This window comes from Bombus flavifrons, chromosome 1, assembly GCF_040668555.2.
Source record: "Bombus flavifrons isolate JBK064 chromosome 1, iyBomFlav1_principal, whole genome shotgun sequence".
Lineage (NCBI taxonomy): Eukaryota > Metazoa > Arthropoda > Insecta > Hymenoptera > Apidae > Bombus > Bombus flavifrons.
The window spans coordinates 20,313,690-20,337,652 of NC_138442.1; the positions used below are offsets into that span (position 1 = coordinate 20,313,690).

Consider the following 23,963-nt stretch of genomic DNA (forward strand, 5'->3'; position numbering starts at 1 on the left):
TAGATTGCGATTAAATATAGATGTTACAGTTTCTTTGTGTATATGAAATTTATGTGTGTTTTAACGTGGTTGTCGAATATTTGCAGGGAAATTTGAATAGCAATGTTCTTAAGATTTTATTCTTCCATTGTGGAGTTCGAATGATGGCGATTGTAACAACTTGTTGAATAGTATGTTTCTCGAGTAGATTAAATTTTGATATATCGTAGATTATTTCTTCGTCATATACCAACTTGACGGTATCTTTTAATTTGGTCATTGGAATTTTTTGAAGGAACTGGATATTGAAATTCTTGAGATTTAATTCCTCCATTGAGGATTTCGAATAAGTGGGAATTCGAAGAAGCTGTTGAATATTATGCATCTTTCACGTTGTTTCTTCGTGATACATGGAATTAATATGTCTTTTAATTTGCTCAGTGGAAATTTTGGAAGGGATTTGAATACTAAAATTCTTTCATCGAATAGATAACAGAATAAAGTATCTTTGTTCGTGGAATCCTTTGCGCAACATAAGCTTTATTGGACTGGCTTCAACATCTAATGGTTGTACAAACAAAAACGCTACTCTTACAGTTATACAAGAAGTCAAACTGCAGTTATATATACACGAAATTTACAGTAGCAGCGTCTACGTAGTTGAAGAACTACGAGCAAAAGCAATGATTTTAAAACGAGCTAGATAATCTTCCAATATTTTTAATTTCCAATTTGAAAATTTTCTTTCCATCTTTCGTCTGTAGATATAATTCGATGAAATTTTTACACAGTAAAATAAAAAATTTTTTAAAACTTGAATTTCGTTCCGAAACTTTCTTTCGATATTTCGTCCATAAACGGAGCATTCACGATGTTTCAATATAATTAACTCTGAATCATTATCTTTCTTCGGAGCACAAGCGATCGTTTCAAAGCAAAAGAACTGCAAAACGTTTAATTTCTATTTCAAAACTTCTTTTCTATCCTCCAACCGTAGATAAAATATTTATAACGTTCCAGTGCAATTTACTTCTTTCTATTACTTTTCCCAGAAACTAAGCCAGACAAAAGAGATTTGAAAAAACTTGAATCTAAAGCAACGTCTACGGAACAATAAAATGGTTTATATGCTTCAAACCTCTTGATTTCCATTCGAAAATTTCTTTTCGATGTTGCCACAGTGGATGAAAGTTTTACGTACGTTCCAGTGCAATCACCTCTGCCTGTTGATCGTTATTTCGGTCGCAAACGCAAAGGACCGATCGCTCTGAGAGAATTTTTCTCAGGGAAGGAAGGAATAGAAGTTCTCGAAGCGACGATTCGGCACGCCTTGGTGTCCGTAGAATTCGCGTGTTTGGCGAATCGCCAAAAATAACGTTAATCAGTAGAAACGGCGATGGTAACTGGAGAACGTAACAGACGCGTTGACTTCGTTGCGATCTCGATGGAAGATGGAAGACGAGGAGCGACCGGCATCAAGTTTGACCCGCTCCGAAATATTTCCGCGTCATAATGCCGTTGTCATCTCATAGGAACGCGGAACGTTGATCAACGTCAGGATTAATTCACCAGTAGATAGACGAGAGCTATTAAAACCTTCGGTTCTTCTCGTTCGTGTCTTGAACGTTGGAAACAGTCCAATCGAATTCCGTATTTTCACTGAAATATAATTATGCTTGAATTCCTGCGTCACGAACTTTGATCTATCTTCCGGTAGAAAGTCGCAACTGCGATTCGTGGGTGTAAAATGTTAAACTAGTTTGTGTAATGTAATACGTAGAGAGTACTTTCGTTAAAAACAGAGAAATTGTAATTTTATTTCGTTTTGCTTGAGACGTATTACGTATTAGTTTCGTTTCTTGGCGATTGCTATCCCTAGGCGTGTTATGGCTAATGAAAAGATTCGAGTATAGGGAAAAATAATGTTCAGAAGCTGTTATACTTGACTTATCTGATCTGTGTTAATCGATTTCACGATACAATCTTTATCCACATAGTAGAAATTATCACCTAGTGTGGGTGTGACTATAGTGTACAAAATAATTACAGCTGGATTTGATGTGAACTCGGTATATTCGAATTTGACACGTTTCAAATTTCCAAGCTTCCAGTCGAAGATTCGAAGATCTGGGAATCGAAGGATTTCAAATTTGAAGGTTTGAAAGTTTAGAAATTTAAAGATTTGGAAATTTGAGATTCTGAAAATTCGGGAAGATACAGAAATGGTCAATTTTTAATATTTTTAAATATTTCAAAAACGTCGAATCTTTCGATCTATTCAGTAACGTCGATTAACAATTGTTAACCATCTGAAAATTCGAAATACCTGTAAAACGAAACAAGTTGAAACATATCACGGAACAATTTTACCATTGCTCCAACGTCAAATCCAGTCTCGAGGTGTTTTTCACGCGTTACCTTACACTTGGTACGATTGAAGTAACGAGTAAAAAAAAAGAACCACACGAACGATTCGGGACGATCGTTGAATCGATCCACGCCGATAGCTCGAACGATTCTGTTTTGCCGCGAAAGAGAAGAGTTACGAGAATGGTAGACGGACACGACTCGATGGAAACGACGGAGAATAGCGAGGTGCCTCGTGAGAAGGAATCACGAACGATGGTGGAGAGCAACGAGGATGCACCGCAACAAACCACCAGTCCGACGACCACCATAAGCACCATAGCTGTGCAGAGCGGTGAAACGCGTCTGGTGATCGCTCTACTTCAAGTAAGGGGCATCGTACCTTATCGTAGACGACTAATGTATTAATGTCTCGCCTGTGTAGGCGGCGATCTTTTTTTATGAATCGATTTCCTCACTGTGATGGGTTTAAATAGATATTTTTAAATTTAAATAATACGGAGTAGTGTTTTTATAGATTTTGTAGATTTTGTCCTTTTTAGATTCTCTAAATATGATTTTGGATATCTTAAGATTCAAATGGTATAACGTAAAATCGTCTTTTATTATAAGAGATTAATTTTTATAGAATTTTTTAATCATTCTCTTATTAAGATTTTTCATATTTTATAATTCAGATGGCTAATATAATGGGAAATTTGTTTCTTGTTAGTAGATCAATTGTTATAGATTTAAGAATCGATGAATGACTGTTGGTCGCTTTTATGTAGATTTGTGTAAAACGTTTTATGTGCTTTTTGTTAGATTTGTTTGTACGTAGCTTGTTTTTTTATTGTATTAATTAGTTAGGTGTTTTTTTTTTGACGTTATGGTGTGTAATTATATATATACATATTTTTTTATGAGATTGTGTAACGTTTGGGATTAAATACTTTTTGTTTGAGTTTTTTTTACGAAGAAGTTAGCAATTAACTGTTAATTATATACTCGGTAATATTAGGCTGAAGAAAGTTACTGAAACGTATTCAGAACTTGAGTTATATTTATCATCATTACGTGAGTCATCATCATTATATTGCCCATTATACATTTTTGAAAAATGTACGTAAGAGATCCTATCGTTCCCTTTATCTCAACTCTTAATTCCTTAATTATTAGATTCGTCGAATTCGCGTACAATTTTTAGATCGAGGCAAATTCTATTTGAAATATAAATAAAATATAATTACTTCAAATGATTAATCGTATCTCGATTAATCCATTACCTTTACTTTATTTATTTTTAGAATTTTATTTTTAAAATATACGTGGAAAGCAATTTTATTTTATGTTGTTTTAGTCGACGAATATCAAACAATTCACGATAGATAGTTTTACAATATGATATCGTCTATCTCTAAAATGGTTTCCAATAATCTTTGAATAATAAACGCGCGTGAAGAAACGTGCACATCGAACACATTTGATATAATAAAGAATTATTTGAAAGAACCTAAACGAAAGATATATAAATAAATATAATGATATAATTATTTTATCTCTTGTCAAATAACGAAATATAATTTGAAATTATTCGAATATGCTGAATATCTACGAATCAAACAGGATAATACAATATTATTTAAACAAATTATTTTTCAAATATTTTATTCAATTAATGCCCAAAACTTTGGCAATTACTTATAATTAGTCTCTGTTTGTGCTTGAATAGATAATTAATCTAAATGTCATATGAATCAAACATCGCCCTCCAATCTCATTATCGCTATATCTCTCGTGCAAGCGATTAAACGCACAAAATCTATTTTAATTCTGTTCTTAGTTCTGAGATTATTACCGTTAAGTGTTCTATTCGAGTGTTCTTCAAATGCATCTTATCTTCATCGATGCGTATCGTTCTTCAAGTCACTTCGAATCACTCGAATTGCCATTTTACCTACCTCGTTCAATATCAAGTTACAGAAAATCTTGCAACAATTTTGAGAACCGATATATGTATTAGGCTGTCCGAAAAGTTTCTTTCGTTTCATAAGATGATAATAGATGAACGACAATTTCTGTTTTATATTATTTTATTGAATTAGGTATGATCCATTTTATTATTGTCATGTTCGTGCATAATTCAATAAACTAATATAAAACAAAAAACATTGTGCGTCTATTATTTCCTTATAAAACGAAAGGAACTTTTCGGACAACCTAATGATAAATATAATCGAGTGAGATTATCACAAAGATGATAAACGACTCTCAACATTAAATCGATCGTTTCTCGTGCTATCAAACGAACCAAGTAGAAATCAAATCGACCAGTTCCATCGAGTATGACGATTTGATTGCTAAAAATATTCCATATAAATACTATTTTAAATACCGATGCTTATCAAACGCTTATTAATACTTATTTGTATAATAATTCTGGCGGTAATCGGGTTGTGAACGCTGTACCACAAAATCGCCGGATTAACAGCGAATAATTTTAACCCTTTCATAATGAAGCCTAGCAGAGACTGGGAGAAAGCGTCACATATAATACGATGAAAGTCTTAAGAGTCATCGTACACAACGCAATTACTGATATTTATTTTTCATAAAACATTGAAAGTACATTACACGCATATTTTGCATCTGACACTATATCGATAACAAGAAACGACGAGGCAATGATTATTTCCTACATCGTCCATTCCGAATTTTTCACTGTTTTATTTTTAATCAAAGGATCAAGAATATTTTCATAATTTTACTGCACTCTGAAAATACCAAATCCACGATAATTATACGGAATAATAAGTATTAGATTGTCCTTGTAGAAGAGTCTTTCTTTCGCAAACGTGTTTTTTACAACAATGCACCTTCGTACAAACGTGAAACCAAGTCTGTGAAATATCGCGGTATTTATCTCAAGAGAAGAACATAGATCGTACGTAATTCGACAAAATAATATAAAACAAAAAAACGTCATAAAATCTTCATAAAAGGAAAGAAACTTTTCGGACAAGCTAATACGTTGGCGTAACGCAAGTGCGACCAGAGCCAGCAGAAATCATCGAGCTCCATCAGCGACGCGTTCGGTCGCCATTTTCACCGTTGACCACGCGAAAGACAGCATATATCAGCGTCATGGCCGACAAAGGAGCATGCAAACGTCTTGATATATGTTTTAGGAAGCGTTCGAAAGCCGGTCGATCGCGTATATTCAGGTAGAAGCTGAGTGGCTGGCCGCGTACCCGGTCACACGCGTCCATAATCTATGGTGTTGAATTATTTCGGGAGTCGCCTCGAGTCCATAGCTATTTCCGAGTCCTCTCGAAACCGTGAGCGTTTTAGGTATCCCATCGAGCAAAACGAGCTCTCGGAAACTCCGCGAAGGATAAATTTAACCGCTACAACGGGTTCCTTCCCTTGGAGAAATCGCGCCGCCATCAACGAGGGCCAAACCGTCTCGTCTTCGTTACGCCACCCAAAAATAATTGTACGAGACGTGGAGCGATCATGTACCATGACTATGTACATGGCAGAGACGTAAACTCGAGGTACACGAAAGGAATCGTATGGAGAAAACGCACTTGTTGCACGCGATTATGTAATTCTCTCGGGGGATACGATCTCGTACGGTACTTGTTGCTCGAGATATTTATAGACGCAGGTACTTTTCTAGAGGCGAGTTATCGACGTGTCAGAAATGAATTGCAATTTTTCACTTTGCAGGATTTTATATGCGATTTTACGGATAGTACGAAGAGTCGACGAGGAAATGAAAAGAATTGAGAAAAATGAAATTGTCGCGACTTGAAACGCAAACTTTGTGCATCCTCCCATCGTATATAATGTATAGTTAAACAGGGTGGTTGGTAACTGGTGGTACAAGCGGAAAGGGGGTGATTCTACGCGAAAAAAGAAGTCGAAAATATAGAATAAAAATTTTTCGTTTGAGGCTTTGTTTTCGAGAAAATCGACTTTGAATTTTCGCTCGGTATGCGTGCACTTTATCGCGTCTCGTTATAACGGATCTCACTGTAGAAAAATTAAAAAAAAAAAAATTGTTGTTCTATATTTTCGACTTCTTTTTTCGCGTAGAATCGCCCCCTTTCCGCTTGTATCACCAGTTACCAACCACCCTGTTGAGGTTATTCAATGTATAATCAGAGAAAACTCATGGATAAATTGTAAGACAGAAAATATATTTAAATATAAGTGTAATTATAAGTAAGAATACAATTTGAGCTGGTCCAGATCCGCACGCTAGCTGTGTTACCCAATAACTGAAAACCCCGAAGCCAACGTCGCCTGTCTACTGTTTATGGTCTGACTTCGTCGCAGTCTTTTGTCTACGCGCTGTCGATGGCTTCAGTGCTTGAGAAACTAAAAAGACCAGATGTAGAGTTTTCTTATAAGTGGTGACCACTTCAACACACCCTGTATATGTGTACAATTTAATATTTTCTCTGTTGTACAATGGATTCTTTAATTTTTTCGAAAACTTTCAACGGTCGTAAATTTTCATTATAGTTCGAACTTTGGTCGCTTCTCTTTGGTTCGAGAAATTCTGTGAATTTGTTTCTGCGGTACATCGGCCAATATTTGATATTCTTCGTAGTGGATTTTTTAATCTTCTCGAGAATTTTAAATATTTCTCATTTTACAAGGATCATTTCTTTGTTAAGGAAATACGACACGTATCGTTGTCTGCAGAATTCCAGAATTCTCTATTGAATTTTTCTTGATTGCAGTCTACAGTTTGATATAGTCTGTCTTAAACTCTAACACACACACAATGTTGAAATCTCGATTTCGATTATTTATATGCGTTGATAAGGCTTGAAAAAGTATGGTTGGATTTAGTGACTCGAGGAAAGTGAGGTTTATCTCTGTGTGACCTATAACTGGAACCGGTCCAACACATTTTTTTCATGGATTCGTTGAATAAGGTCATCGTAGGTTTTCATTTGGTTTCTTCCATGTTATCCTTAAGAGGCAATTCCAATCGCTAGACCCTATTCGAGAAAAATCTGTCTCATTATTTCGGTATAGTAAATTATTGTAAATATCGTAATCCGAAGTATTCGTCTTAACCTTTTATTTTCAACATTTTTTCTGTTTTTCAATTTTTGAATTACGTATTTGGAATGAAACATATCCTATATCGAAACCACGTGTATATTTTTCTGTTTTAACATGAACTTCTCTTCACATTAATTCGTTAATTTATGACGAAAATTCCGTTTTGTCAACATCTGCTAAATATTCGCTGGCAGCCCGCTTAAATTTATAGTTTAATAAAAATTTCTTTACGGCAAAGAAATTTTTTAAATCGTAGGAATAAATAGAAATGAGAAACGGAGAAATTCGATGAGTGTAATAGACGAGACGATTAATTGTACATATTTTAACTTGTCAGTTTTTTGTCTTCACTGGAGAATAACTTTCTCTTTATCAACCTCTCTATCTTCTCTTATTTTTCTTCACGATAGAATGATTCGTTATTAATTACATTTATCCATATGATAAATGAACCTCGCACACGTCAAATCGATCAACTGCACTGCAGATAATTATTTGATTACCGAAAACTTAAACATTAATCATACGCTTCAGTATTAACATCAGGAATTTTTCAAAAAGCGTCTTCTTCGCTGTCGTTTACGTTAAATTTTTGACTCGTGCATGAACATCTGACATTGCAAACTGGTGAATATCTCGCAAATACTTATTTTTCCATACTTTCCAATGGCTGTCAAAAACACGTGCAATTAGCGTCAAACAATTTAGCAACTTGTTTGGTGGCGATGATTCGCAGCCTCGCGGCTCACGAAGATATTATCACACGACGCAAGGATAAAGGTTCGCATTATCTAACAAACGCACCTCGTAACAGACGACAGACTTTCCTCCTCTTTTCTTCTTTTCACTTTTTTTTTCCTTTTTATTTCTTTTTCTCCGCCCTTTCTCCGCCTCCATGTTTTATACACGTCACACGATTTTATCATGAAAACACACGATAACACCTATACAACTGGTTCGTTCCATTACATCACGGTATTACCGGTTACAGTTACATCACGGCGTTATCGATTACACGCCTCTCGGGATATACATTTGCATTTCGAGGCAGAATCGTTACCCTCGCGTTGAAATAATGACTCATTGTTTCAACGACGATCGCTAATGCAGACGTGGTTTCTGCTGTACATCACGAGGAAGTTAATTAACGCGCTAGGTAATTTACAAATTACCAGATAATTTTAGAGGGCAATTAGCTGGTCGCAGTTTAACCCTTGTCTGTTTCTTGTGTCAATTTCACGCGTCCAGATAAATGTATTTACAAAGCGGTACGTGTACAGTACATCGTTTCTTTTTTTTTTTGTGAATATTTATACCTTTTTTTTAATTTATGTGTGTATAGTAACATAACAACTAGATATCTATCATGTGATAAATCGGTAGAAAAATTATAGAACCTGTAGTGTCAAGTAGTGAATGTATCAGACAATTTTTCATACCCACGTACGATAATCTAAATTTTAATATAATTTAATCTGCCTTTTTGTTTATGTATATAATGTTATGTGTGCGCCCATATATGTCTGAAATAGAATATTGAACAATTTTCAATGAACGAATTAACAAATTCAATTATTTATTTTTCCACTGTACTTACTTTTTGCATCCGTATCAATTTGACATTATTTACCATTTATTTTTCATGATTTAACGTTATGTGTGCGTACATATATATCTCAAATAAAATATTAAATAATTTTCAATGAACAAATTTACAAATTCAATTATTTATTTTTCCACTGTACTCACTTTTTGCATCCGTATCAATTTGACATTATTTACCATTTATTTGACATGATTTAACATTATGTGTGCGTACATATATATCTGAAATAAAATGTTGAGCAATTTGCAATGAACGAATTTACAAATTCAATTATTTATTTTTCCACTGTACTTACTTTTTGCATCCGTATCAATTTGACATTATTTACCATTTATTTGACATGATTTAACATTATGTGTGCGTACAGATATATCTGAAATAAAACATTGAACAATTTTCAATGAACGAATTTACGAATTCAATTATTTATTTTTGTACTGTACTTACTTTTTGCATCCATATCAATTTGACATTATTTACCATTTATTTTTCATGATTTAACGTTATGTGTGCGTACATATATATCTCAAATAAAATATTAAATAATTTGCAATGAACGAATTTACAAATTCAATTATTTATTTTTCCACTGTACTCACTTTTTGCATCTGTATCAATGTGACAGTAAGAACGAAACTAAATTAGAGAAACAACATGTAGATGAAGTTTGAGTAGGTATACGCTTATTGTAATTTTGAAGAGGCAACAGGCGGGATTGTACGTATCTATTAATAACACGATAACATAACAATGACTTACAAAGCGTCATAAAATCAGTCTGGTAATTGTAGTTACTTCATTTATCAAGTGATATCGTGACTTATCTGTTTCGACGCAAATCAGTGTTAATTTACAACTTCCTTCCGTCAAATATATTAATCTAAAACAATGTCGAAACGCAAACACTTATGGGATAACTAGATAAATATCTCCAACTTGCTTCTCAAAGATACGATTTTTATGGCTAGCTAATTCTAATAAACTTTTATCAGGTCACATTTTGTTAACTAAAACAATTTTTCCCATATGAAAATATTAAAAATTTGCTATGGAAACAAACTTTCTACTTCGAATTGATAAACTTTTGCTTGTCTTTAAAAGGTAAATCGAAAATATTCCTTGCTATGGTCGTGCTATTTTTTGGCAACAAGATAACTCTTGGTTGTAATGGAAAGTCGTCAAAAATGAATCATATAAGAATAATAAAATTACTTATCCAGTGTAAACTATTCAGAATTACTCTTATTCTTCGGTTATCTCGTCCAAAAAGCGTAATTTCTTTTTTTAAAGATTTAATCAGATGTTTCAGAAAACAGGAGATTTCTGTTTTAAAGATCTTTTAAAGATTTATCGAGAACCATAGAAGTTTCGCGATAAAAGCTTTGCAAAAGAAAAATGAAGAACTTCATTGCAGAGAGTACAAACATTGTTCGATTGTTCATCTAACGCAAACGTTCCACGTAAATTTGTTTTCTCGAATAAATTTATTATTTCCATAAAACCTGGTGTCCAATGAATTTCCACGAAGCTTCGTTTTATCGCATCGTTAATTCCGTCGATGCACGTTGTCGCATTCGCCGGACGAAAAGGACGCACAGACAGGTAGGCAGACGCACAAAGGTTAGTGCGCGCGTTGGTAGATCCAAGAGGATCTACCGTGGCATGGATCTGCTGTACGTTCTCGTGTAATCTAACAAACCGGTATTATAGGAGACGGCGGGCGTGATCCTTCCTCCGCGCCTCTGCCTATATCGTACCTACGACCTTACGACACTGACTCCTGCCTCCGAAGGGACCGAAGAAAAAAAGAAAAAGGGAAATAAGGTGGACGGCCCAAAGACGAGACCCCATGGTGGCGGTACAGTCATCTTCAAGTACCGCCTTCGATCCGGGTCTCAGATAGAACGCGGGTTTTCAAGCTCGTGCTGCTGAGAGAACGTTGCTCCTTTGCCTCTTTTCGATGTTAATTCGTCCCTTCTAACCTGATCGTCCACGTTCAATTTATTTCATTGTAGATCTCGTTCCCTTCGATGGAAATTTTCAGGGTTTTGGAACATTTGCGAATGAAGATTTCCTTTGTTGCGAGTTGTTCGAGTTTTAGATTTGTTTCGTGTTGACAACATGTATAAAATCGATGTTCGATGTTTTGCATTAGGTTGTTCCAAAAGTGTCTCTCGTTTTATAAACAAATAACAGACTCATGATATTTTTTGTTTTATATTATTTTATTGAATTATGTACGATTGATTTTGTAGTAATGGAACGAAATAAATGGGAAGATCGTATGTGCAGTGATTGAAGATTATTTTCATCTTTTTATGGTTACTGTTTATCGACGAGTTTTAACGTTTTGTCTCTTATTTTCATCCTTAACATTTGTAATGCTGTTTCTTTGTTTCGAGATTGCTTCACAGACTTGATGCGTCGTATTCGCGAATTGTGGTTTATGGTCGTACGATTTCAAGTTGGCCAGATACTTCAAGTAGTGGTTTCTTGTTTCAAGGTTCGTTTATCCTTGAGTGCGTTTGATTTAGATTAATGGATGGATTCTTAGGGTTGTCACATTCTTCTCGAAAAATAGTCATTGTTATATGTTAATAGGTATTGATTTTTCACAACTTCTCCGTTGCCCGAGAATGCATTAAAATCATCTCATATAGAAGCAATATCTCTTACCGAACAATCATTTATTTCAACTTATGCAAATAATTTCAATTTATAAGTTCAATAACTCGATATTTTAAAATTCACATACAAAAATCTCGAAAAATGTACAGATTGCTATACATGTGTTGTTAATGTAAAGAATTTGTTTCACAACTTTCCTATTCTTCGACGATATTAAGATGCTCTATCAGTATTGTAACCTTGATCCCTTCAAAAAAATGCTTCAAGATTAAAACCAGCAACTCAAATAACCCAAAGAAAAATCTTTTCAGCGGCACCGGTCGATTCAACGAACAAGCTTAAACTCAATCAAGGACAAAGCAATTCAAGAAGACAATTAAAGAATCCTACGTTCAAAATCATTCTCCGTTCACCTTAGGAGAGTCGAGGAATTCGATTTATCTGTGTCAGAAATCCTCGAGCAGACACGTTCGATTTCCGGGTCGCTTTTTATTCCGAGGATTCTTAACTTGCGCTAGAATCACGTGCACGTCGATGATCAGTCGTTTGCAAAATAAACACATTGGCACATACTCTGACGTTATTTCAGAGCAATACGTATTGTTTGAGAACATTGCGTCGCGTGATAAACGAACGATGCACAGCTCCGCGTAGAAATAAGCGTATTTATCGGAAAATTTTCTCAGTTCTAGACAAAATGATTAATGAACATCATCGCACATATCTCTGTAAAACAGTGATTTTCAAACGAGTGTACCGCGAAAATTTCTAAAACACGCAATAATTCGCTATGAAGCGAGCATTTAGTCAACATTTTTGTCTCCGCTTATTGTAATTATTTACAATAGGGTAATTAAATTTGGGCACAGTATTTTTCTATGTGCTCAATAAATATGATTACCCTATACCGTTAACACTAGAACTACCACAGCAGTGAAATTGACTGGTTTTACAATTTTATTTTAAAACTCCTACTTCATGTTGTATTTTCTTCCGCAATGATTTTGGCAACGATAACCAAAAGAATAATATAATGAATTTTATTCTATTTTTTATATATTCAAACTGAAAATAATTTTGTATCACGACTACTTATACCAATAGCTGTAAAAATAATTGGTACTTGTCAAAGTGTAAAAGTGTAATCTGTTTATCGAACCCAATTAACCAGTTTCCTCGTTTTGTATTAGGTTGTCCGAAAAGTGTCGTTCCTTTACAGACACGTCCTTTACAACGATGCATCTTTATACAAACATGAAACTTAATCTGTAGAACGTTATGATTTTTATTTTGATAAGACAAAATGGATCATACGTAATTCGATAAAATAATATAAAACGAAAAATGTTGTGCATCCACTATTTTCTTATAAAACGAAAGAAACTTTTCGGACGACCTAATACAACTTGCCGCACATTTTTACAATTTTTACTGTGAATCATTAAATATGATGAAAATCAGATATCAGGAAAATTCCGGATCGATCGTTAGATGTTAACACTAGCAATACCACACCAATCAAAATAACTGGTTCTACAATTTTATAAATGTGTCAATCCTCGTTTATGGATCATGGTCCCAGATGGATTAACAATACTAAAAATGTACTACATAACGTAGAATTCTGTAAGAAAGTAATAAATCAATAAATATGCAAATATTCTATTATTACGTATTTTTTAAAGACCAGTCATTTTCGCTGGTTTTGGTAGAAATAGCTTCGTGTTAATTATCGGTAGTTTTAATGTTAAGTCTTCTATTGTATCTAGTGTGTCGCAGAATTTCAGCAATTAGTTTATTACAAGATATTGCGCGATGAAAAAAAGAAAACAAAAAAAAAAAAAAAAAAAAACGTTGAAAGTCCCTGGTGTAAAATACGTATAGAAAGACGAAAGAAGAAATCTCGTTGTGAGATTGATTCCAATTTACGCTTCGTTTTAAACGAGCGTGGACAATTTGATCACGTGCAACGGTGAATCGAATGCCAGCGCAAGCGATTACGGAAGAGTCGCATCGATAAAAAGAGCGCGAACGTGAATCGAAATTACGAAGGCTCGCGCTCAGAAACAGGCTCGTCCTAATTTTTGACCGCCGAATATGGCTGCGCTCCAGCCTAACTGGTTACTGTCCCATCGTTCTTCTCGAGGGACACGCGCGCGATATACGCGGTCTGCACGCGTGACTTTGCGAGACCGCGTGCAATCAGACTCGCTACGAGCCTCACTTTCACTCTACTCGCCGTGCAATTCGTTTTCATTGTCATCAGCGTCACCGTCGCCAACGTATGCACAGTTTCGACGCGCTCGATCTCACCGCGAAATTCGCGGGTTCAAGGTTGAATGGGTCATGCAGATGTTCGCCTGCCTATTTCTTTCTCGTGGATTCTATCGTTTCGAAAATTACAACAGCAACGGGAATTTTGTTAATTTTAATTGGACGATAGATTTGCGAAACTTCTTGCTATGTTTTTTTTTTTTATTTATTTAATATTTCACATTCACAATTTGTCCAATTTGGACATTTGGTAGAATTTTTTAGCTGTTTGATCATCATGTGGGTGGCTACCCCCAGTGGGGTACCATCTTCGTGTTTGTTAGGTTATATCCTTTATGATTCTTGCTATGTGCCGATGTTAATAAGCCAAGAATTTGGAGAATTCGTATTCGATCAAATATCTCAACGTTTCAAAGTATCATCCTTCTAGTTTTACGATCGAGCCGCTCGGTAGCAGCCGCGTTGATCAACTTCGTTTCAACTGCACCAAAATGCAGAGAAAAATGATGGGATATTTTAAATTTGCCTTGGGATATGCAATATGTACAGTAAATGAACTCCGTGTAAATGAGTTATTTGTTTCTTGAGAATGGAACATTAATCGTGTACTTACGTAACGGAATTAAGAAATTGTCCAGAATTGCAGTTAACAGCTTTAGATCCTCAGTGAGAGTCAATTAATCAAGTTGTAACTTTATTCCGTGTAGCGATACATTTTATGACTCGAGGAAATGTAATGAATATTTTATAACACTAACATATATTAGAACAGTGTGTTACGAGAAGTAGCAGCGGGCTGTATCTAATAAACTTGGAATAAAACCATAGTTTCCATAGACTGAAAAATTTCTTTGGAAAAGCTGTGTCGTTAATGAAATTAATATGAAATTAATGAAATGAAATTAATATAAAATTGAATAACGTTTAATTGATTTGAACAAGAAATTGGGATTGGACAAAGATCTTATATCGGTTGTATAATTATTGTACTAGCAGTAAGATAAAGGCACTTTGATTTTTATCTTTGAATTGAAATTTTATCTTGTTTCGTGTGTCATCTTAATTCAGTTGTACCGGTTGGAGATAAATATCTTCGTGTCTTTTAATTTGGTATTTAATACATCCTGCTAACGAGTAACTTGATAACACTATTACTAGTTTCACGATTGATTTACGAAGTATAAATTCAGGTAATGTAATCTTACGAGCTATTCCAAGTATAAATTACATTTACTTGTTTTTCACTCACGATAAATTAAAAGCAAGATGGATCAGGAGACATGATTGCAACATTAAGTCTTATGGAATAACCTTGGCCTGTGTCTACGATTAATCTTTGAATCATGCAAGTTATAAAAACTTTCACGTGTCCGTAAACGACAAAACATAATATTATAAACAACGTCGAAGGGAAGAGAAGAAAGAAAATTTTCTTATACCCGTTCGAAGATGACAAGCCATAATTTTCTTCTTCTGTTTGAATTGCGACACGAGAAAAAGGAAACGAGCTATGCTCCTTTGTACGGTCTACTAATCCTCATTGAGAATTTTACTATGGAAAATATTCTTGTTTCGCTACAAAATTCGCGTTTTCTTTTTATCTCGATATAAAGAAGATAAAACGGGGACTTCGAATATGGCACATTTTCGTCAAAATTGAATAAAGTATTCAATTCAGTAAAGGAGGTACAGCTCCTATCGATCGTTTCGATGCAGATCGCAGATATTTTATAGGAAGGCGATGTAATGTCGAACGCAAGAATCAAGTTAGATCAAAATTCATGGAACAGTGTAAATTAAAAACCGCTTTTCCCCAAAGTACGCTGGTTGTGCTTTAGATCCTCGTTCGAGGTTTCCATTTAATTACGAAAGTATGTTAATTTCGTTGCTAATCGCCTAACGTTACGTACCACGTAAAGTCCGTATCTGATAAAGACGAAAGGAAAAAAGAAAATGAAAGCGCAACGTGACACGAAACAAAGTTAGTGGACACTTCACGGCGTTAAGTGGCTCCCAGCGAGTTTGCCGCGGAATTCTTTTCGTTAGGTTCTTCGCACGATTCGAATGCACCGATATTAAAACTCGTTTCGCGATAGTATCTTTGCAGGATATCTCGATCGGGCGGCTCGTCGTGTCCGCTGCCATGCCAACGCCTTTAAGAGAAATTGCGCTGGTTTGTCGAAGAGTTGGTCCGCGCTAGGAGTCTGTCGAGGACTGCCTCCTCTCCTTGCGTTTCTCTCTTGAGATCTCTCTCCTATACAGGGTGTGCCAGCATATTCGTGTCCATACAATTAGCAATAAAGAGATTCTATGAGCAAAAACAAATCGAAAATGTAGAATACCATTTTTTCGTATCACGCCCCGTTTTCGAGAAAATCGAGTTCGAAAAGCGTAAACTTGAACTTGGCTAATTTCCCACGAGACAGAAGTAAATCATCGAGCGGAGGTTATTCCACGCGTGACAGTAAGTCGAAAATGTGGAATGAAATTTGTTCATAGGACGCTTTGTTCTTTTCTCTAACCGAGGAAAATATATGTGAAAATTTATCATACGCGTGCACGAGATTCTTAAACACGTTTGGACTTCATTTTCTTGAAAACGACACCTTAAATCGACAAATTTTATTCCACATTTTTTAATCATTTTCGCACTTAGAATAATCAGCTATCGATCGTTTAGTCGTATCCAGTCGGTAGTTAGCCAAGTTTAAATATACTTGACAAATGGGAAACTTGATTTTCTTGAAAAAAAAAATGCCTTATGATCTGTACTATACTTTTGACTTCTCTTTTTCACGTGTATAAAATCGCCTTCTTGCTGACTTCAGCATAATTGCTGGGACACACTGTATACGTCACGTATTTCGCTCGAACATCGCAGTCCACGTCGTGCACGCGACGAGATTCGACAAAGATGACAAAAAGTACAGGTTTCCTACGATTCTCGCTTCGTTTCACGGATTGTCGGGGATTTCGTTGCGGAAAAATCGACTCGCGAGACATCACTTTCGAAAGATCGTTCGATGCTTCGAGAATTACTCTTCTGTTCTGAGAAAACGCTGTCACGGTGATGGATTAGGATCGTTTGAGTGGCCGATAAGGATACCTCGAATTATTCCTCGCGACTCCAGTAATTTGTTTCCTGTTAAGTTTCTCGCGTTAAGAGAATCGTTCTTCCGTGATGGATGTTACACCAGGGGGATGCGTCTGTGGTCGGCGTTATTGAGCAATCGGGAATTATGGGCGTTTAGCGGGTTGAATCGATTAAACGATCGTGCACGGGTTCGTTGACAAAGACGAACGTCGTTTGGTCGACAATTATTCTTGCGTTATGTTCGTTAACACTAGGTTTACTTATCGTACCTATCTCTACGACAACCTGTTAAATTGACGGATAAACGAAAATACGCATTTTCTTTAAAAAATCGATTTATTCAAATTAAGTCTGAATTGAAGAATATTAGGCTTCGCGTTTAAATAAATTATTATTAAGTAAAGAGTCTTTTTTTTTAATTATCGTAGAAATGATAACAATAATATTGACACTAGAACTATCGATAGTTAACACGAAGCTATTTCTACCAACACCAGCGAAAATGACTGGTCTTTAAAAAATACGTAATAATAGAATATTTGCATATTTATTGATTTATTACTTTCTTACAGAATTCTACGTTATGTAGTACATTTTTAGTATTGTTAATCCATCTGGAACCATGATCCATAAACGAGGATTGACACATTTATAAAATTGTAGAACCAGTTATTTTGATTGGTGTGGTATTTCTGGTGTTAGCATCTAGCGATCGATCGGGAATTTTCCTGATAACTGATATCATCATATCGAATGATACGCGGTAAAAATTGTAAAAACGCGTGGCAACTTGTAGAAAACGAGGAAACTGGTTAATTGGGGTTCGATAATCAGATTGCAGGACCCTTTTACGCTTTGACAAGTATCATTCATTTTGATTGGTATTGGTATGAGTAGCCTTGATACAAAATTATTTTCAGTTTGAATACATAAAAAGTAAAATAAAATTCATCATATTATTCTTTTGGTTATCGTTGCGAAAGTCATTACATCATTGCGAAATAAAATATAACATGAAGTGGGAATTTTAAAATAAAATTGTAAAACCAGTCAATTTCACTGTTGTAGTAGTTCTAGTGTTAACGGTATAGGGTAATCATATTTATTGAGCACATAGAAAAATACTGTGCCCAAATTTAATTACCCTATTGTAAATAATTACAATAAGCGGAGGCTATTTACAATAATTGAAAATTTTACAAACGAAGCGAACATATAAGGATTGTTTATGAAATTAGCAAGCCCGTCGATTTGATTAGTTTCGTAGAGATAGGTATACTACATACAAATTTCAAAAATTAGAAAGCTTAGGAAAAAATAATTGTGTATATAAATTCTTTGGATGAAATGATTAATTTACGATTTAAATGAAATGATTTATTAAATTATTAATTTACAAAATGGTTCAAGTTAATGCTATATGGTTTTTCGGCTATTTCATTTTGAAGTTTGAAATCCGTCAAATTGACGGCTCCTGTAAACCTAGTGTTAATTGTGTTTTGCCTGGAGGTTGTACAGTATTTGAACTTTTAACCGTTTAGAAGAATACTTTGGAAATAAAAGATGGCCATTCTTCGTTATCTTTCGAATATCTTGTCTATCGTTCAGGATAAATTTATTGTCTTTTTTGTGTGTAAAAGGTACAAAATTATATATATTTTTATGCCTAATAAATCGTAATAAATATTTTAGTTTATATGAATACGAGCATCGCAACCTTTAATTTAAGAAAAATTTGCACGATGAAATTTGAATCTTCATAGAGAAATTTCTACGCATTCAAACGTGAAATAACATTATGTACTGTCTTCTTCTATTTAATTCATTTTGGGGGAAAATTATACCAATGCATTTGTACTAAGTTTCCTTCGCGTATCTTATTTTACTTTATCCGATATTTTCTTTCGAATTTTTTATTTTTGAATTCTTCACAAGTCATTTCGTTATCCGTGTTTCATTGAATATAACATACACAGATATAGTATTAGGTTGTCCGAAATGTTTCTTTTGTTTTATAAAGAAATAATAGACGCGCAATGTGCTTTGTTTTATATTAGTCTATTGAATTATACACGAACATAATAATAGAAATAGAACGAAGTGGATCACACCTAATTCAATAAAATAATATAAAACAGAAATTGTTGTTCGTCTGTTATCACCTTATGAAACGAAAGAAACTTTTCCGACTACCTAATATCACTGAATTATATATAATTTTCCTATATGATTTTATTAGTCTTGTTATCCTAATCTGTTTCTTTTCGATTTATAAAAAGCTTCAGCTATCTCAGATTCTTTTATTACTATCGGTATACTCATACAATATTACATACAATATCATGTTATAATATAATCTTCCATTACTACGATCCGATTAAAAGTACGAAATAGATAATATGATTTCACCTTTCAATTTTATACCACTTTATCCGTGTGCAATACCTAAAAATACAAAACAGATAACGCGATTTTATCTCTGTGAATTTCATGCTTTATTCTTGTAGCAAAATTAACTTTGACACCCTCGGTTCGTAACGCTCTAGTTCCCTTTAATTATTCGTTGTTTGTGTATACCTTACGAATTCGTCTCAGAGACGAGATAAAGAAAAGAGCGATAAAAAGAGAAAGGAAAAAAGAAAAATGGGCGGAAGAAATATCGTCGTTGACGGATGGCGGTATAGTAAGAGATGAGATCGGCCCAGACGAAACTTTGGCAGGCTGCCAAAGATGAAAATGGAAGCATATCTCGTCTTTCTGTGGCCGAACTGCCGGGTCGACGAACCCAGCCACACCGATCTCTCTAGTTTCTACGCCACCTTTCTCTCTCTCTTTCTCCATTTTCACAAGGGGTTAAGTCCTCTATCCTCTCTCCCTTTCTCTCTCTCCCTCTCTCTCTTCTCGATTTTGCCCGCGAGCTCGCATTTAGATTTAGAAGCATCCCTGGCCGCTCCGGAAATCCGTCGTCGCTTTCATTCCAACTGCTTCTTCACAAATGCCGCTTCAATGATTTATTCACGCCGCCAATGATCCATCTTGTCGACGAACGAAATTGCTCGAACAATACGACAAGTGTGAGGCTGTATTTTGACAGCTCAAATTTTCGTTATTAGCAGCGGCTGAAAATTTGGCATCACTTTTCCAGCTGTATCTATATTGGATCACCTGTTTATCGTGTTATTAATTTGAAGTCAATGCTGGTACGAATATGATAATGAATAATTTCATTTTCTTCACTTTGATAAATGTTTGATGGAGTTTGAGGAGGTGACTGGATTCCAAGCTGATTCCAAGCTTCTATCGAAATTCCTGGGTTCTATGGAATTTCTGGTAATTGAATAGCAAGCTGTCTATATGCAACTCTTTTCCACTACAAATTTCTTTATTTTTATACGCAACAAAGATCGAGGAATTTCTAGTAATTGAATAGGAAGCTTCTTATATGCAACTCTTTTCTACCAGAAAATTTTTTATTTTTATACACAACAAGGATCAAGGATATTTTTTTATTTTATAATTAGAATAACGTGAACATTGAAATTGGTAATTATTTTTGATTATTTACTTTTTCGCTTTTACGGTTCGCTCTTTTTACTAGAAAGACGACAAATGTAAATACGTTGTGTAAGCCTCTACCGATCAAACTCGATTTCGCGAAAGCTGATTGAAACAGGATCGATGAAAAAATGTATATTATCAACGAAGAAATTGTACAACATGATAAAATTCTTTTTCGTTACGAAATAAAATAAAAATTTCTTTCTACTGAAATTAACTCGAAATGGCAGATCATCTGATAAATTCAGATAAATCCTGATAAATCCAGGAGAAAAGTTAATAAAATTCTTCAAATAAGAAATTATCTATGTGAAATGTTTCACGTTCAACGAGATAAAAAGACATATGTAGTCGATATTGAACTTTCTCGATACAAATTGCAAACTTACATACTTGCACATCGAATATTCCACTTATTACTTTTTGTCCATTCAGAAAGTAGTAACAATGGCGACCGAAAGTTAACGGCGCGTGCGGTTTCAATCTTTGCTTTTTATTATTCTACAATGGAATTCGCAATATTTCTAGCGGTATTGTTGTATCTAATTTCAAAGCGAGAAAGACGAAGTATAATTACGGGCGTGTACCGTAAACGTAATTGAGGTTCTACCAGTGTCGGTGAATAAGCACAAGAGACACTATCGTAAATCCTTTTGTATCTGCGTCCTCGACCGCATAACACGTCTTTCGTTGCTCTTCCACCGTTTAAACCTTTCGCATATCGACGGATCTATCCTTTGCTTCTGTTTAAACTATCCTCTTCAACATTGTATTTAATTGAAATTAATTATAGATTATTATTATGTTAAGTTTAATCGTGATCTCTCGTGTTATACTAATCGAGGTTGCTATGTATAATTAAAATGGAAATATGGATATAACGTATAATTAGAGAGGAGTAGGGTTCGTTAACGAAATTTTTTCCCACAAGTTTATACACTTTCATTTCAATCGACGCAAATGGTGCGTCATGATGCGTTTGAATTATCCAATTACAAGTGGTGATGCGATTGTTGTAAATAAATAACTTAGAAAGGCAAAACAGTAATGGACGGTATATTGGAACAAACATTGCGCCTTAATATAATAAATTTTATTATAAAAAAAAGGGGTTTTAGAAATCGAGTAGATACGTATGTACTTTCTCACCTGACACGTCTACATTTTAATTAATAATTTTATGCTAATTTAAGTAAATCACGTTATATTTAAGTATGAGAAGAAATTAAGTTTCCCATCGTCTTCGTGCATAAAAACATTGCTAAAATCAAAGTAACTTTTTCCGATTTAATAAATAAAAATGAAAGATATCGTAACAATCTATATAAATTGTCAGTTGATCGCTGGTATCTGAATGGTACGAAACATTCAATGGATGTACATCAAAAATGTATATAAAATAGGACATTAAATTTTATTGATTCGAAATTGTATTGATACGAAACTAAAAAGATCAGAGTAACTTTTTCCGATTTAACAAATAAAAAAGAAAGATACCGTAACAATCCATATAAATTGTCAGTTGATCGCTGGTATCTGAATGGTACGAAACATTCAATGGATGTACATCAAAAATGTATATAAAATAGGACATTAAATTTTATTGATTCGAAATTGTATTGATACGAAACCAAAAAGATCAGAGTCACTTTTTCCGATTTAACAAATAAAAAAGAAAGATACTGTAACAATCCATATAAATTGTCAGTTGATCGCTGGTATCTGAATGGTACGAAACATTCAATGAATGTACATCAAAAATGTATATAAAATAGGACATTAAATTTTATTGATACGAAACTAAAAAATATATTCTTCAGTTAAGAAAAAGAGAAGAAGAAATTTGCGAACTATGATATTACATAAATCTTCGATCGCTAAAAATACTATTAACAGAAACAATTTCCACTTTGTAAAACGCAACGTGGAAACTTGATGCAACAATGTGGAAACCTTACGCGTGTAATTGATTCAAAGTTCACGAACCCAGCGAATCGCAACGAAACGGAAAAACGAATATAATTGACGATGAAAAAATTCGTAAATTTAAAAATCTCTGCGTTTTGAAACATAATCCCCACGGATGAAGACGATGTAACGCTTGAACTTGAGCAAGAAAAAGATCTGCACGTGGGCGGCGCGGCTAGAATTCTTCTGAGAGAGCGGCGATCGCGCGTAAACGAAGGATTTAGAGTGACGCGGCGACGATTCGCTACAAATAAACCGCTGGCACAGACAGTGATATGATGTCACCACCGAACGAGTACCAATGTCGTTTGCGCGTAATAAAATTTCGCGCCTAGACTCGTGTAGATCGCTGATATGTGCCTACCAGGTTCTATTTGCTGGAATCTTCTGTTGCTTCACCACGAAGAAACATCTCGTTGAAACGTACGCTTTAATCGTTGAACGTAGCACGTGGCTTTAACAATACGTATTTTACAATTACGACTTCAATAAAATTAAAAATGATTTATTTTCAAAATATTTGACAAACAGAGGATTGTTTATGTGATAAAGCAAGAATTGTTTATTTTGAAAATATTCTGGAAATAAACAATTTTCTGTATACTCGTAGAGGCTCAAGTGGCAGTTTTTTTATATCTATATACCGGATGGTCTAGAAATCTTCACGATTTTTCAGGCGCTTCCGATAGCCGGACAAGAAAAAATAAAAAAGGTTTCGAACGAATGTTAAGCAACTTTCAACCGTCTACGCATCGTGGTATTAAGAACTTCAAAAAAAAGTTTTGCTTCGGAAAAGAGTTAAAATCTCCTTTATTTTTTAAAATGGAATACGTTTCTTTTTTTATACACCATTAGATGCATTTTTTAATTCTCCAGAAAAAGTATCCAGATATTTGGATGAAAAATTGATTAATTTAAGAGACATTACAACGTTAATTTTGTAAAACTTATGACTCATGAAAGACAAGGAAAACATAAAAGCAGAAAAATTCTATGTCGTCCTTGTTTTTTCGTACGAAGTTTTACATCATCAAAGTTAAAATAACTTTTAAATTAATCATTTTTCCATGTATATATATTTTTTAAATATAGAATACATGTATACATTTTTTATATGCATGTACAATAGTTTTTAAATTGTCTTAGTTTATAGACTATACATATTTTATTTACGTTCTATTATATTTTTATTCGTATTCTCACCGGACATATTACGAAAAATGGGATAATAGTAAATATTTATTTAAGTTTGTAATTTCTTCAGGAAGATATGTATTTTGCTTGGGTTAGGTGCTGTGCATGCACATTTGTAAAAGTGTTGCGTATTCTATACGACAGGCAGTTTCCTTTCATATTTTAACATATGCATGCATTGATGAACTTTAGTCATAGAGCTATGTAAATAACGTACATATGTAACGCAGG

The 23,963-nt window shown here is 34.4% G+C and overlaps 1 protein-coding gene across 8 annotated transcripts in view; it reads left to right on the top strand.

The window, feature by feature from the left end:
• LOC138178705 (titin) overlaps positions 1-23,963 on the top strand; it is an 81,892-nt gene that overhangs the window by 10,134 nt on the left and 47,795 nt on the right. The window contains exon 2 of one of the 8 annotated variants that reach the window (XM_069111152.1): positions 2,515-2,712. The exons of the other annotated variants lie outside the window; for them this stretch is intronic. Coding sequence (XP_068967253.1) covers positions 2,530-2,712 — 183 coding nt within the window. The 5' untranslated portion in view covers positions 2,515-2,529. The remainder of the gene's footprint in view (positions 1-2,514; positions 2,713-23,963) is intronic. 8 annotated transcript variants of the gene reach the window in all.